At 36.9% G+C, this 16,016-nt stretch overlaps 1 protein-coding gene across 3 annotated transcripts in view; it reads right to left on the reverse strand.

The window, feature by feature from the left end:
* SMAD9 (SMAD family member 9) overlaps nt 1-16,016 on the reverse strand; it is a 41,351-nt gene that overhangs the window by 13,305 nt on the left and 12,030 nt on the right. For all 3 annotated transcript variants that reach the window (XM_087721304.1, XM_087721303.1, XM_087721302.1), the window contains exons 2-3: nt 2,923-3,498; nt 572-826 (exon numbers count right to left, since the gene is read on the reverse strand). In XM_087721304.1, coding sequence (XP_087577430.1) covers nt 572-826; nt 2,923-3,334 — 667 coding nt within the window. In that variant the 5' untranslated portion in view covers nt 3,335-3,498. The remainder of the gene's footprint in view (nt 1-571; nt 827-2,922; nt 3,499-16,016) is intronic.

The raw sequence follows: 16,016 nt of genomic DNA on the forward strand, positions 1-16,016 counted from the left end.
CTCTTTAGTAATTTTTACTAGAATTATTTCTTATTACTGCCTGTTTTCATATCTTTTTTCTATTGTTGCTTTTATAATGTTGCAACCTCTACACAGTCTTTACAGCTGGTTGAATTATAAAAACTGTAAAACAAATAAATCAATAAATCAATAACTAAGCCACTCTTCAACTCAAAATGTCACAGTAATACAGCTATTATTACCAAAATTGTTTGATCTTGTAAAAGCGAGATACAATTGAAAGCTGATTTTTTTTTTTTTTTGCAAAACTCTAGAGTGATATGGTGTGCTTGCAGAAGGCATTTGCCTAGAGCTCAATCCTAGATAGTGGCAAATATTTTGCTTCTCTCTCAGGGTTCAAAGAGAAAATTGCCAACTCTATATAGGCATCAGGAAGGGCGTCCAACCAGTAAACACTCAGCTCCATTCAGTCAGCTTAACTCTACCCTGAATTAAGGGATAACAGGGTCGTAAAAAAATGAAAAAATGATTCAAAACTCTGGTTCCTAAAAAGAAGTTACTGTAGATTCAGCATTTATCAACTACAGTTCAAAAACAATATTTTGCATACCTGTGAGCTCATAAGGACTTCCCGGTGCAGAAGAATTTCCTGGGGAGTCTGGGTAGCTCATAGTGCTTGGTGACTGAGAGTACATATTGGGGGATGCTGGGAAAGGGGTGCAGGGAGGCTGCTGGAACGAATCAGGGTAAGTTGCGTTGTGAGGCATCAGTGGCTCACTGTGAAGAGACGTGTTCCGGAATTTGGCAAGGAGGCTAAGATGTGGGTTGAATTCACTATGTCTTGGAACCAACACTGGAGGTAACACTACAGCAAAAAAAAAACCAGATGTTTTGAAAATAAAAATTCTTCCAAGTCTTAGGCAGAAGTATCTCATTACCCATCTGTAGAATTTTCAAACAGATATTACAGAGACTGGAATATGGTGCTTTAGTTCTAAACTATAGCTCTGATAAAGTTAAAAACCAAGATCTGGCACATTTGTCACATTATATAATATAATCCATTTTAGGTTACTTTCTGAGCTGATTGATCACAAGTGTGTAAACAGAAATAGTAATTATTTGGAACCTGAAGTCTAGAGATTTGTGGCACAGCTTTAAGGCTAAAAACTGCAGCAAGTGTAAAATTCCATTGCTAGGTTCGTTAAAAGATAACCTATCAATATACTGAAGATACTTCATGGTGCCGCACCGCTACAAAGCTAAAATTCAAGGTATTTTGGGGTAGCTAGCAAGACAATCTGTGGTGACAGATTGTCTTGTTAGCTACCCAAAATGTTCCCCTCCTTCCTGCTCTAGTAGGATTGCAGCAAAACTGTATAATAGGTTCCTTCCTTTCCCTCTGTATTTTAAAAGATACACATTTGACCTGCAGTGATATTATATGTTTAAGATATTCTTCACACGATAAAGACTTAAAGGAATCGCGAGAGACTTGTCACCTGAAACCAAGAATGACTTGAAATCACCCAAAATCTAAGTACTAAACGGTGCTCAGCTAGTATTCTTATCTAATACAGAGTTCTTTCTTAGTGATTTCCAATGAAAATATATGCAACAATGATACATTTCCTGTATAAATAACATTTAGTGTACTCCTAACTAAGAAGCTAAAAGAACTTTACAACTTCAGCACCTTGGACAAGAACAAGACATACGGAAAGTAACACACCAGGTACCCATAATTAAAATATTTTTTAAAAGCAAATGAAAAGCATCTGTTTTGATATTTCACCTATAGTCGAGAGTGTCGTGTTATAATAGCTTTTAAAAAGCACGGAAAGTTTTGTTTTGTAACTTTGTATAGAAGTTGTTAACAACAGACCAATTTACATAACTAAACAATCAGATTAAATATGATGATAGAATTTACTAGGCTAAACTGCATTTGTTGAACAAATTCTTATATTCGTATCATTAAAAATCATCTGTAATTTTAAAATTCTTTTTAAAACTACCTGATTAAATGTAAATCATCTAAGAGCCACTAATTTTATTATTAATATATGCACATTACTATTATTGCTACACTATTTTCAGCCCAATAGATTAATGGAGGTTGAAGGTTGAAGGTTTATTGCATTTATATGCCGCCCTATTCCCCGAAGGGACTCAGGGGGCCAACAAACCCAGGAGGGGGGGGGTACAAACAGGTAACAGAACAAACAAGATACAGAGAAAAATTAAAAACAATCAACAGTCACACAATTCGAGGGGGGGAAGGGAACTCGTCAACCCCAGGCCTGCCGGAACAGCCAGGTTTTCACGGCTTTACGGAAAGCCTGGAGGGAGGTGAGGGTCCGAATCTCCGCGGGGAGTTCGTTCCAGAGGGCCGGAGCAGCCACAGAGAAGGCCCTCCTCCGGGTAGTAGCCAGGCGACATTGGCCAGTAGATGGAATCCGGAGGAGGCCTAATCTGTGGGATCTAATGGGTCTTTGGGAGGTAATTGGCAGCAGGCGGTCTCTCAAGTACCCAGGTCCAATACCATGAAGGGCTTTATAAGTGACGACTAGCACCTTGAAGCGTATCCGGAGACCAATAGGCAGCCAGTGCAGCTCGCGGAGGATAGGCGTAACGTGGATGTACCGAGGTGCACCCACAATCGCTCGCGCGGCTGCGTTCTGGACAAGCTGAAGTCTCCGAATGCTCTTCAAGGGCTGCCCCATGTAGAGCGCTTTTAATAAATGTAGCATCAGAATTCTCCTTATGTTTTCTTTTCAGGATCTTGATCTTCCAATGTAATCCTAACTAAATAGTTGCATCTCTTTGACCTACTTTGATCTAACTACTTTTTCCAATCACAGCTTGCCTGCAGCTTCCCTTTTTTGCAGATAGAATAATTATGAAATATGCGATCGATGCCGTGCTATCCTTCATTAAACATTTAGATGATTGACTTACCTGGGGTTTCCACTCTTCGATAATGGTAAGGATTAATGCAGACGTCTTTCTGCTTTGAGCCAAATGGGAATTCGCAGCATTCCAGAGGTTTTAACTCATGGTGAGACTGTAGATCAGGCCAGCGCCACACTCTGCAGTAAATGACATGCGGCAAACCTTTGCGATGAGATACTTGCAGCCTTCCATCCAAAGAGCGTGGGATTGTCACACACTTACTGGGCTGCCCAGGACAGCTAAGTGCCCTCTCCAGTTCCTCCATGGCCCCCTTTTTTTTCTTCAGCTTCTTTACCAAGGAGTCAACAGCTTTTTCTGCCCACTTTTCCTCTTCATCTCCTTGCTTCCAGCCCAATAGCCTCTTTACAGCTGGGCTGGTGAAGGAGAACAGAGAACTTATAGGGGTGCTGGAGTGCATAAGAATCCGAGAATACTGGTATAATTTCAATTATTCAACTTCTTTTTCTTTAATGAAGAATCTCACTACTTGAAGAGATACTCCTTCAAAATCAGCCTTTTCTCCACATACTCTGGGGTTTGCTGGATATATTTAATCCCAGGATCTTCAAATAGAAAACAATTCTACAACAGAAAGGAAATATTGTCATATTTCTGTTTGCCTTTTTTTTTACCGTTTGTCACTTTAGTTTCTAAGCAATATCACAAACTGTTGAAAACCAAGAGTATTATCATAGTTGCTGTATAAGATTGCATATGTGTCCATTATATAAATTACAATGTTTTTTTTTAAAGTTAGGAAATACTTATCAATAAAGTTGAACAATTCCTTTTTCCTAAGGTATTTCTTACCTGGAAAATAAAGAAAACTTAGTAGAACTTTTCAAGTTTTTGCAGTGGGCGCCATTTTTCACTCCTTAGATAGAAGACTTTGTGGAGGATGCATAATATTTTCCAGAATGCCAGCACAATGTGACCATCAGCAAAACAAAAATAGTCTATTAGAGCTCACTGGAGTGGAGGTCTACATTAAGTTTACTGGTGAAATTTCAAAAAAAAAAACCACAAAGAAAAAAGCAGGAAGAAAGGAATAACTGAGATCATCTGCAGTTCAGCCAAAATAAAAGTCCACATGAACATAAGAGTGATATTATGGGATAGTAGGTCCTGCAAGGCTGCTGCAAATTGCTTTCTTTCTTACCTTACCTCGGAAAAAAAGATACCCAATGTTGCTATTGCTTCCTTTACATAGCATGTATACTTATTTCTGGATGTTCTTGGTAGCTCCCAGAACAGTATGTTGCATGGGCCTGCAGATCTCCAAATCTTCCTAATGCTATGTCTTGCCTTGCCTTGCTCCCCTCAGCTGTCATCACTAAAGAAATCCTTCAGCATTTAATTTTTCCTGCTCTTGTTCCCTAAAAAAACTTTTCCGCCTAGAACAATTGATGTGTTTCTGGACCAAAGCAGCCTTGTTGTTCACATGCAAACCAAACATGCTCATTTCTAATTGTGCATGAACCATCCAGAGCCAGTTGTTCTATGCAGAGAACAGATCACATATGAATTAATTTGTACATCCCTACCTTCCCCTCCTTCGTCCCAGGTTAAAGGGGATTGTGGGGGGAATGCAAAAATGTATATATTTCCAGCTTTGCAAATATGTTCAACAGGAAGATTTGAAGAGGAAACAAAAATAATCTACTGATATACAGAATCTGTAACCTGTAACAATAAAGGTACAAATGAGTTCTTGGATAAAAGACACAATTAGCAGAAACAATGAAAGGAAAATTGATTGCAGAATGTGCCATGTATTGATAAAATAAGCTAAACATTATCGCATCAGTGAAACAAAAAGACAGAAGTTAGTTCTTAGATTTCTTCTTTAAAGGAAGAAACACAATACCACTTCATGATGCTTTGGTAAGGCCACACTTGGAATACTGCATTCAGTTTTGGTCACCACAATATAGAAAAGATATGGAGACTCTGGAAAGAGTGCAGAGAAGAGCAACAAAGATGATTAGGGGACTGGAGGCTAAAACATATGAAGAACGGTTCAGGAACTGGGTATGTCTAGTTTAATGAAAAGAAGGACTAGGGGAGACATGATAGCAGTGTTCCAATATGTCAGGGGTTGCCACAAAGAAGAGGGAGTCAAACTATTCTCCAGGGCACCTGAGGGTAGAGCAAGAAGCAATGAGTGGAAACTAATCAAAGAGAGAAGCAACTTAGAACTGAGGAGAAATTTCCTGACAGTTAGAACAATTAATCAGTGGAACAGCTTGCCTCCAGAAATTGTGAATGCCCCAACACTGGAAGACTTTAAGAAGATGTTGGATAGCCATCAGTCTGAAACGGTATAGGGTTTCCTGCCTAGGCAGGGGGTTGGACTAGAAGACCTCCAAGGTCCCTTCCAACTCTACTATTGTATTATTGTATTACAATGACTTAATATTTTACTCCAAACTTCCTGATAAAATAAAGTAACTTCTTAGATAATCACCACATGTTTCTGTTTGAGGATACTGTCCTGCAGCTTCATCTTTCCACTTCCCATTTTCAACAATTTTTAAAGTCTAGATTTTTTTAAAAAAAGTCTTCAGATCCAGGTATGACATTTGTAAAATTAGTAATACAGGTAGTCCTTGACTTACACCAGTTCATTTAGTGACCGTTCAAAATTACAATAGTACTGAAAAAAAAGGTCTTATGGCCATTTTTCACACATTGCAGCATAATTCAGATTATGCTGAAATTCAGGCGCTTGGCAACTGACTCATATTTATGAGTTGTATTGACCTGGGGTCATGTGATCACTCTTTGCAACCTTCTGTCAAGCAAAATCAGTGGGGAAGCTAGGTTCACTTAACAACTGTGTTACTAGCTTAACAACTGCAGTGATTCGCTTAACAACCAGGGCAAGAAAAGTCATAAAATGGGGCAAAACTCAGTTAACAAATGTCTTACTTAGCAATGGAAATGTTGGGCTCAAGTTAAGGACTGCCTGTATTGTTGCAACAGGAGATACAGAAGACAAATGTAATATTATAGGCATTAATGCAAGCAACTAAGAAATATACTATCTTGGAATTGAAGATAATTGCCTCTCTTAATTTTAAAATGAAAAGAAATATTTTAAAAGGTTGGATAATATTTAAAATTGATGAATATGGGGTTTCAGCTCTTTTTAGATTGCAAGTCCAATCATTAGGAGATATCCTTTTATTTCTTTCATTATATAAGCCTTAAATAACCCCTTTTTTATTATTGTTCTGTACATTATGCATTGTTTCGATTGCATCATCATCATCTCCTTAATGGTGGCCTGGTAGATTTTATGTTGCCCCTTTCTAATCTAAACCATAACCACAATTAAAAACCTCAGAAATGTCAAAATCAATTTCCTGGAGAAGGTTCTCTTATACTAAATGTTAATAATGTAAAAGTCAACTCTATGCATTGCTGATTTTGATCTGACATTCCCAGATACAAATGTTTGGTTCCGAAATATACTGTAGGAGATAAATAAGAGTCCTTTTCCCCCCCAGCTTTATAGCAGAGTTCTCTACAACCTACAGCTTGGCAATTGGTACAAACTGGAAATACTGAAGAGTTTCAGTTCCAACACATCCTGGAGCTACAAGGTTGAAAAGAGATACCTTAAAAGCCTGTTAAAATAAAATTGCTTCTTTAAGATTATTATGAGCTATTTGGAAGGAAGTTGGCATAAATAAAAAATAAAAATGTAAACATGTGGTGGTATGGCCAGAAAAAAAGTAAGATTTGGGTAGTATTTTTTAAGTAACATAATACAATTTGATATATCCCTGTGGATTTGCTGTTCTATTTTGAAATGACCAAACCTGAATTTCTTATGTGATATAAAAAGTGAAATATCTATTAAATGTAATGTACAATGCTTTAGAGCTGCACAAATTCTGAAGATCATTAAGAGAAGTCACTGGCATTAAAATGAGGTCTTAACTCTATTATAAAAGTGCTCCTTATCATCCAGGATGCAATGTGCTATTACAACGAGCAAACGAAGTATGCCATCTACGTAAGAGCACCAGTGGAAATTAAATTTTGGCAAACAGAAATGAAAAATTAGCAAACTATTGCGAATGAAGAATAAATAGTTTTGCTTCATCATACCTTGGAATTCAAACACCACCATGATACAGAATATTATTTATTACACAGATAAAAAGAAATTTGATTCACTAATGCATAGAACACACAGTCAGTTATCTGTATCCAAAACTGTGCACAGATTTATATGTCTGATGTATCATATATATTAGACACACAGTTGTTAGGTATGCAGGCTAAATTTGCATTTGTAACCACCATCAAGGAAAGCTAGTATTCTGATTAGATAAAGAGCTATTTTGATAAGCCATTTTGATAAGCATATAAAGTACTGCAGTACAGGTTGCATGCCAAAATGTTGCTACTATATACTGGTTCAGGCTTTATGAAAAAACATAGGTTGTAACAAACAGTATTAAACATGAAGTCACCGTGTGGAATGATCCGATGATCAAATAAGGGGAGCTGATAAATTTAAGTTTAAACTAAATTATCTTAGAAAACTATCAGGAGTGTCAAAAAATAAAAAGTAACAGCCATCACATTCTATATGACTAAGAAGATTTCCTGCTTGAGCAAGGAGTTGGATTATCATTAGAAAACTCCCAAATTCCCTTCCAATTCTGTTATTCTGTTATAGAGAATATTTGCATGAATCAGTCAATGCAGGAGAGGAACGGACGGACATTATGGCAACCTCAAATCCTAAGGGTATAAAAGATCTAGCCTGTATACCCTTAAGAGTGAGTCTGCCTTTGGAAGCAAAGTTTCAGGTAATCATTGCTAGTCACTCAGAAGTAAATCCTCTGTTGTACTGGTTTTTGCTGTACTCATGCAGACTCAATCCCTTGCATGTGAAAACAAGAGCTGGGATAACCATTATAAATCATAATCATATTGCAGATCAGGGAAGTAGAACTTCCAAGCCCATTCATATAACCTATCTAACTTGACACTTACCGGAACCTCGTTAACTTCATGCAAAAACCCGTGATTGTTTTCCTTGTGCTTGTTACTTTTGTTACTTTCCAGAGCTCTTTAAGAACTTCTGCACATCTCAAGAGATTTTATTACTTGGACACTAGAATTGCAGTTTCATTGTTATGGTCAACACAATGCCATTATTTATATAATACCATTATTCTAATAACATGCATAATCATTTCACCCTTCCCCTCTTCATTAAGAAGGTGGATCCAATTGCTAGGTTATTTTCTCATTTGTTGGAAAAGCTAAATTACATCATGAATGATGGCATCACACCAGGGGTAGTATTCACTTACCTTCTCTACCAGTTTGCAAATGTGAGTGAACATGCGGCATCTCAGTGCATGCGCACAGCATTCCGCGCATGCGCTTTTGGCAAAAAAGGAGCCTAAATGGGATGCCATAGAGCCAGGGCAGTTGGGCAGAACCACCGGCGATTTCCGCTATCGGTTTGGGTGATCCAGTCTGAACCGGTGGAATACCACCTCTGCATCACACTACTAAATAAGACAACAATTACCCTCTACTATTATGAAGCTGGCTTTTACTGGTCTCAAATTCCCATAAATGAAATTATGCTGTGTCATAACTAGGAAACCATCTCTCAATGGTGGCTCTCAAACCATCATATCTGGAAAAAATCTGCACACACTTTGAAATCTAGGATTTTATTCAACAGATCAACAACTATTGAAAATTTTTGTTTGTTTATTTGTTTGTATTTCTTAACCACCTCCCAACCTGGGTAGTATATTGTATACTACCCAGAGAGGGGTTCTGGGTAGTATGCAATATAATCCATAAAATTAACATTAGAATCAGATTCACAATTTTACAGTTTGTGATTGTTGTCTTTGGAAAGTTTTTTGTTTGTTTTGTTTTGTTTTCCCCTTCTACATCTGCATTTTTTAAAAACTATCCCTTTGCATGTTTGGACATGTTTAAAGGAAGTGTTTCAAAACCAACAACAAAACACCCTCAAGTCTTCCTCATCGAGAATCCTATGTTTGTATAGTTACCTCTTTTACATCTTAAATTTTGTGTTTCTTGGCTTTGAGCAAAGAAACTAAAGACGGGCAGAAGGGAACAATGGACTGAACTCCTCAGATGGACAGAGTAAAAGGATTCAATGGGACTTCAGTACAAGATGGTTGTAATAAAAACAACATCACACCCATGCGATTTTGGGCTGCTTTTAATCCCTCCACTTTATTATGCTTTGATCAGACTCCATCTTTAGTACAATGTCTAGTTCTGTGCACAGAAAAAGAACAAGGGACTAGAAATTAAGACATATTAAGACTTATTGAATGAACTGGGTATGTTTAGCCTTAGGAAAATATGACTTTGTAAGGATATGAGACATTCTTCAAGTAGCTGAAAAGGACATTACAGCTATTCCCTATTCTTACAAGAATGCACGATATGTAATAATGAATTCAAATTACAGGAAACTTATTCCAATTAAGTGGCAAGAAAATAAAATAGCAATAGCAATAGCAGTTAGACTTATATACCGCTTCATAGGGCTTTCAGCCCTCTCTAAGCGGTTTACAGAGTCAGCATATTGCCCCCAACAACAATCCGGGTCCTCATTTTACCCACCTCGGAAGGATGGAAGGCTGAGTCAACCCTGAGCCAGTGAGATTTGAACAGCCGAACTGCAGACCCTGCAGAAAACCCTGCCTATTATTGTAATAGGTTTGATAGTGACAGGTGATGGGCTTCCCTTCACTGGGTGAAATTAAGCAGAAAGTAGACATTTGTAGTAGAAGCTTTAATTTGGATTTCTGCCCTGACTGGACCAGACATCTTCCAATTCAATGATAGCTTGCTGTAATACTTGAATTAGGGTAATTCTAAAAAATAAAAGAAAAAAACAAGAAAGTCAAGTTGCCTCCAGAAAAAGCACTTTTGGGACAACCATGACCTGGATGACTGAGAATCACCCAGACACACTTCTAAAAAAAATAATAATCTACAGGTAGTCATCGATTTAACAATAGTTCATTTAGTTACCATTTGAAGTTACAACAGCAATGGTGACTTATGGCTGTTTTCATACTTAAAACGGTTGCAACACCCCCATAGTCAAAATTCAGGTGTGTGGCAATTGACTCATATTTATGATGATTGGAGGTTCCCAAGTTCATGTGATTGCCTTTTGCAATCTTCTGACAGGCAAAGTCATTGGGGAAGGCAGATTATTTTAACAAGTGTTTCACTAACTTAACAACTGCAGGGAATAAAAGTTTCTACCCGACCTACTAAAGTGGGTAGATATCGTTGGCCCATACCCTAGAGAGATAAATTTGGTGGGACCCAGAAGAAGGGCCTTCTTTGTGGTGGCTCCCTCTCTCTGGAACACAGATTAGAGTGGCCCCCATTCTAACACACATCCAGAAGGCGCTGAAGACCTGGTTCTGCAGTGGGCCTGGGGAAACCAGAGCAAGATGGAGCCCATTAAATGGCTTGTATGAATATATGTTGTCGCCAGGATGGGGGTGGATGGGTGGCTATTGTTTAATTAACTTATTTTATTTATTTATTTATTTATTTATTTATTTATTTATTATATTGCTTTTTTTTAATCTGATTTTTTTATTTGTGTAAGCTGCCTTGCATTGCCATGGGTGAGTAGGCAGCAATATAAATTTTCATTCATAAATACGTAGGTAGGTAAGTAAGTAAGTAAGTAAGTAAATAAATAAATAAATAAATATGAGGCAAAATTCACTTAACTGTCTGGCTTAGCAACATAAACTTTGGGTTAATTGTGGTCATAAGTAGAGGCTTACCAGTATCAGTCAAGAAATTCACTTCCCTCTCCAGATCTGTAACTCTGGCCTTCTCGTGTAGCTTTTCAAGCTTCACAATATTTGCATACAGTACTCTTAAAAATAAATTGTAGTTTCTTACATCACCCCTTTGTGTTTTTTCATTCTTTATTTTTATAAAAATATGTTCTATACTGCTGACATCTCATTCACTGCCATGACATACTTAAAGAATGTTTTTTCCCAGTATGAATATTAGGAGAAATATAATGTACTGTATGTAAATCATCCATAGAAAACAGGTCTATATACTGAGGGCATATTAATTTCAACCTTAAATATGTGTATGCAGATTCACCTACAAACATTGCCAATTGATCACCATTCTTCTGTACTTCATAAAACGGGCTTTTATTTATTTATCTTATTCCATAATAAACCTTATGATTTTCATTTGCCACTTAATATTTGCAAATAAATGTTATTTTGGGTTGCATAAAACAAGAAACAGGAGAGAGACAACTAAAAGAGACATTACTGGAAAAAAAAAACCTTTGTTCTGTTTGGCTCAAAAGGAAACCTCTGCATGGTCTGGATTTTGTCAAATTTTCTGGTATCATAGCATATTGTTATGCATATAAAAATATGCAGAAAATATTCTTAAGAGGAATTGCAAAATCTCAGGACTATGAGGAAAATGTCAATTAGAAAAATGTTTGAACTAATACTAAATAAGTATTTGTAAGCACAAATATTTTATTCTGAAACATGTATACATTTTTGGCAGGTTTTTGTAAGAGGCATTACTGATTGGTTATCTTCAGTAAACCTTGATTTTTCACAATGGCCATTAATAACTGATCGAGGTAATTCCTTTTGTTATTCAGTAACAAAAAAATGCAAATCTTTATGCCACTGTGGAAATGAGAAACCTGTCTTTTGCCAACTGAGATATTAAAAAAAAAGTCACAAAAGAAGAGAGATAAAGCAGTTGAACATTTTTTAGATATCAAATGATTTTGAGAGTTCTTCCTCAATATTCTGTCAGTCAGAATTCACTGTACATGCTTGCAATCAATTTCTGCTTGCCTACAGCTATCAAATTATAAAGATAATAATGATGCACTACAAAAAATGTGACGAAACCAAGCAGGAGAGATAAGAATAAGTGTAGAAGCAACCATCAATGGCTTTGATGATTTGATGATTAATATGTTGCCAAAGAGTACACACAATTGCGGATTTAATAACAGATAGAGCCTGGATGCTGCATGAAATGTAATATAATTTTTTAAAAAATCTTCAGTCCTTTGTTAAGGCCCAGAGAAGGATTTTTTTTCCATTATTGAATACTGTTTTATTTTTTTTACATTTGATTTGCATCTGTGCAATATAGGATCTTGATACTAATATTTAAAGAGGCTTCTAGATTATGTCATCGGTTTTTGTGTTACTGAAAGTGCCAAAATCAATCTAAAGACTCAGAGAATTGTCTAGAGAGATGTCATGCTAAAACCTTATGTACCGCTAGAAGATAAAATAAAGTCTTCCACAGTGCCAGTTCTATTATATATTTATTCTAAAGGATGACAATTTAGATCATTTGAAAAACTGAAAAGGAATAATGCCTGTGTGGTCACACTAGCAATCCTTCTGTAATTCTATTACATGCACCACAAAGAAATTGAAAACATAACTAAATTAGTTATGCCTGCTTTCTAATTCTGAGACAAAGTCAACCCAATATAACAAATGCTTTTTAACCATGTTACCCACTGTTAGGGATGTAATCCTAGTCTTGGGTTGGCTATATATATATATGCCATGATTGAAATAATGTATCTGACACTTTATATGCTCAAGTGAGATGCGATTGGATGCTGTTGCTTTAATCAGCCCTAAGAGGCTGTATGTTCTCCATGCTTGTTATTGGAGCTGAATACTGTATATTGGATGGTGGCTACTCTGTATGTTAGTTACCTGTCTACATGGTGAATCATGAGTTGAGCATCTGTAAACCAACGTGTTGTATCATAGACAGTATATAATTCAAGACTACTTATCGCTTGTTTTGGAGAATGTTTATCCTACTTTATTTTTGTTAACGCAAGTAAAGTTATCCTTGTTTTAACTTCGGCGGCTGTGATTGATAGTGTGACTATTTAGCGGCACATTCCTTGCTACCTTCTGCTACACAACTCTAGTCTCCAAAAGGAGATATACTTAATACCCACCTTTCTAAATCTGCCCCTAAATACTTCAGAAAGCTTCCATGCAGACAGAATTGGAAAAACATTCCAGAGCTATTTTACATTGTGCTCAATAGTGTTCCAGATATTGCTCAGATACATAATTATTATCAGTTCCCCTCATCGTGTCCAACAGTGAAATATTCTGGAAGTTATAGTTCAGCAACATCTGGAGTATCACTGTTTGCTTACATCTCCACTAAAGTTGGTGGTCCAACTGAATTTGGTATACATCTTAATATTCCCTTCTTGTTTGAAAAAAAATGGACATGTGGTTTTCTGTTGAAAGTTATTGACAATGCATTTTGTCTCTGAAATGCTTAGGCCACTTATCTGAACAGAAAAAATAGACTGACAAAGAAAAATATCAGGGATAGCTTAAGTCTAAAACTTATGGAAGCATTTTAATACCAAGTTAATTTCTATTAATGTAAGACTACGGAATGGGTTCATCTTTAGTCTTTTTAAATACAGGAAGTCCCCAATATATAAGTAAGATCCATTCCTAAATTTAAGTCAAATTTGTGGGTAAGTTGGAACAGTTATTTAGCATCAATTACTTAAATGTTTGTCTTAGTATACAGCAGGTGTGTCAAACTCAATTTCATTGAGGGCCGCATCACGGCTGTGGTTGACCTTGGAGGGCTGGGAAGATTTATTCAACTGGGTGTGTGTGGCCAGCTTGACACCGCTCCCCAAACTTTAGCATGTTTCCTCTTCACACTGGGTAGACTGGGACAAAGCCATGCTGGTCCAATGTTTCCTCTTCACACTGGGTAGACTAGGACAAAGCCATGCTGGCCCAATGTTTCCTCTTGGCACTGGGTAGACTGGGACAATCTCCAGAATAATCCCGCAGGCCAGACCAACTACATTGCGGGCCAGATCCAGCCACAAGCCTTGTGTTTGACATCCCTGGTATACACTAGAGTATATATTTACCTTTCTATGCATAGAATGGTAAATAGAATGGTAGAATGTTCTTCTTTCTTGAGCCAATCGACTGCTAAAGCTCTGTTTTATGAGTGTAACAAAGTAATGTGTTTGTTCATTGCTACAAATTGTTGCATTTAACTCAACATTTTAATATAATAGGCTTTATGGCAGTCCATTCAAAAGCACAAGTTGTGTAGCAAAAATAAGGAGTTAGGAAATCCAGCTAGTAAGCAAAGGAGTTGGAATGGAATTCTAGACTAAATGCAATGACAGAAGAGTAGAGAGAGCTCCATATATTATATGTCCAGTAAAGCAAAACAAATAAACAAACGTTCTGGTAGAAGGCTGAGTTCTACCAGAAAAGTCTAGTGGGTTGCCATAAGAGAGAGAATATTTATTCTTGGTAATAGTACCCTACAATGGGATTTGCATTCTCCAGTGAAATCTACCTGGTCACTTTTCAGTCTGTTATCTCTTTTATGTGCTTCTTAGAAACCCTTCTAAGTGTTTCGTCAATTAATTCTGAAGTTTAGCCTTTTTAATGTTTTAAGCCCTAGGAACACAATTAACAAGCAATTAAATATTTGTTGTGTGCTTTGTTGAACATTTAAAATTAATGCTGAATCTCCAGTTGAGACAACAGAGAAATGCTAAAAATAAAACTGCCTCAACTGATGGTTCCCCAGGAAAACCAAATTTTAAAAAATTGAACTTTAAAGGATGATGCCCAGCTCCATGGAATTATTCCCATTCTTTCATTTCATAATACTGGTTTATTTGACTTCAGTTCTGGTTTGCGTAAGAATTATTTATATCTAAAAGCTAACAAAAACCAGAGTAAAACCAAACCAAAATAAGGATTGGCTCTTTTCAAAGAACCAGTGCTATAAAATGAAAGAACGTTTCAAGGAAAACATACAATATACTCACATTCCTCCAGGTAATGAAGGAAAATAGATACCTGAGGAAAATTATTAAATATTAGACTTACTTGCCAGACAAATAGTTCCTATTATAATTGTATTAGATCACTTGTATTTATTAGGTATAATCCTAAAAATAAATGGTTAAAAATTGTAAATAATTGTAAAGGACTTATTCATTTTAGAACACTCTTTTAGGAAATAAATGTGTTTGTTTTCAAGAGAGCCACACCAACATTTGTTTTGTGATAAAGGGCTGCCTTTAAAGCAGGAGTCCCCAACACCTGGTCTGTGAACTGGGACTGGTCCGCTACATGCCAGCAACTGCCTGCAAAAACAAGCAAAGCCCCATCAGTGGGATGCAGGCAGCATGCAACTCCCCCTTCCCGCGGTCTGTGGAAAAACCTTTCTCCATGGAACCAGTCCCTAGTGCCCACAAGGTTGGAGGCCACCTCTTTCAGCAGGTCATTGATGCCAAATTGATGGTACTACGTCATGCACACCAGTAATTTTTTTCGGATACTAGTGGGACATTAATGGGGATTTGATGAGTTTGTTTTTTAGTTATGTGAAGATTTACCCTAGAGCAGCGGTTATCAACCTGTAGGCCGGGACCCCTTTGGGGGTCGAACGACCCTTTCACAGGGGTCGCCTAAGACCATCGGAAAACACATATTTTCGATGGTCTTAGGAACCGAGACACCAATTTGATGGTTGGGGGTCACCACAACATGAGGAATTGTATTAAAGGGTCGCGGCATTGGAAAGGTTGAGAACCACTGCCCTAGAGTTTTCATGTACATACCATATCAAAATGGTAAAAATTTTTGGAATAGGGTCCTGGAGGTACCTGAATGTAAGAATTAAGTGTAGCTCTAAGCAATGATTTGCAACTTAGGCAATTTCCAGATGTATGGATTTCATCTCCAGAATTTTTATTTCCAGACTTCTGGAACTTTAAATCTATAGTTAGAGAAGTTATCCATATTGGTAAATGGTGTCCTAGAGCCCCCAATTTCCTCTTCTGTTTTAGTTAATGTAGCATTCCTAGTTGTCAGTATAATAATTGGCAAGGATGAAAAGTAAGCAATTTTAGTATAACTATACTGTCAGAGCAGAGAAAACTCCATATTTTAGAGATTTCTTAGTGAGTGAACAAAATCATCATATTC

Source organism: Thamnophis sirtalis, unplaced genomic scaffold (assembly GCF_051295495.1).
Source record: "Thamnophis sirtalis isolate CommonGarterSnake01/CBP01778 unplaced genomic scaffold, rThaSir2_p1.2 scaffold_8, whole genome shotgun sequence".
Taxonomy (NCBI): domain Eukaryota; kingdom Metazoa; phylum Chordata; class Lepidosauria; order Squamata; family Natricidae; genus Thamnophis; species Thamnophis sirtalis.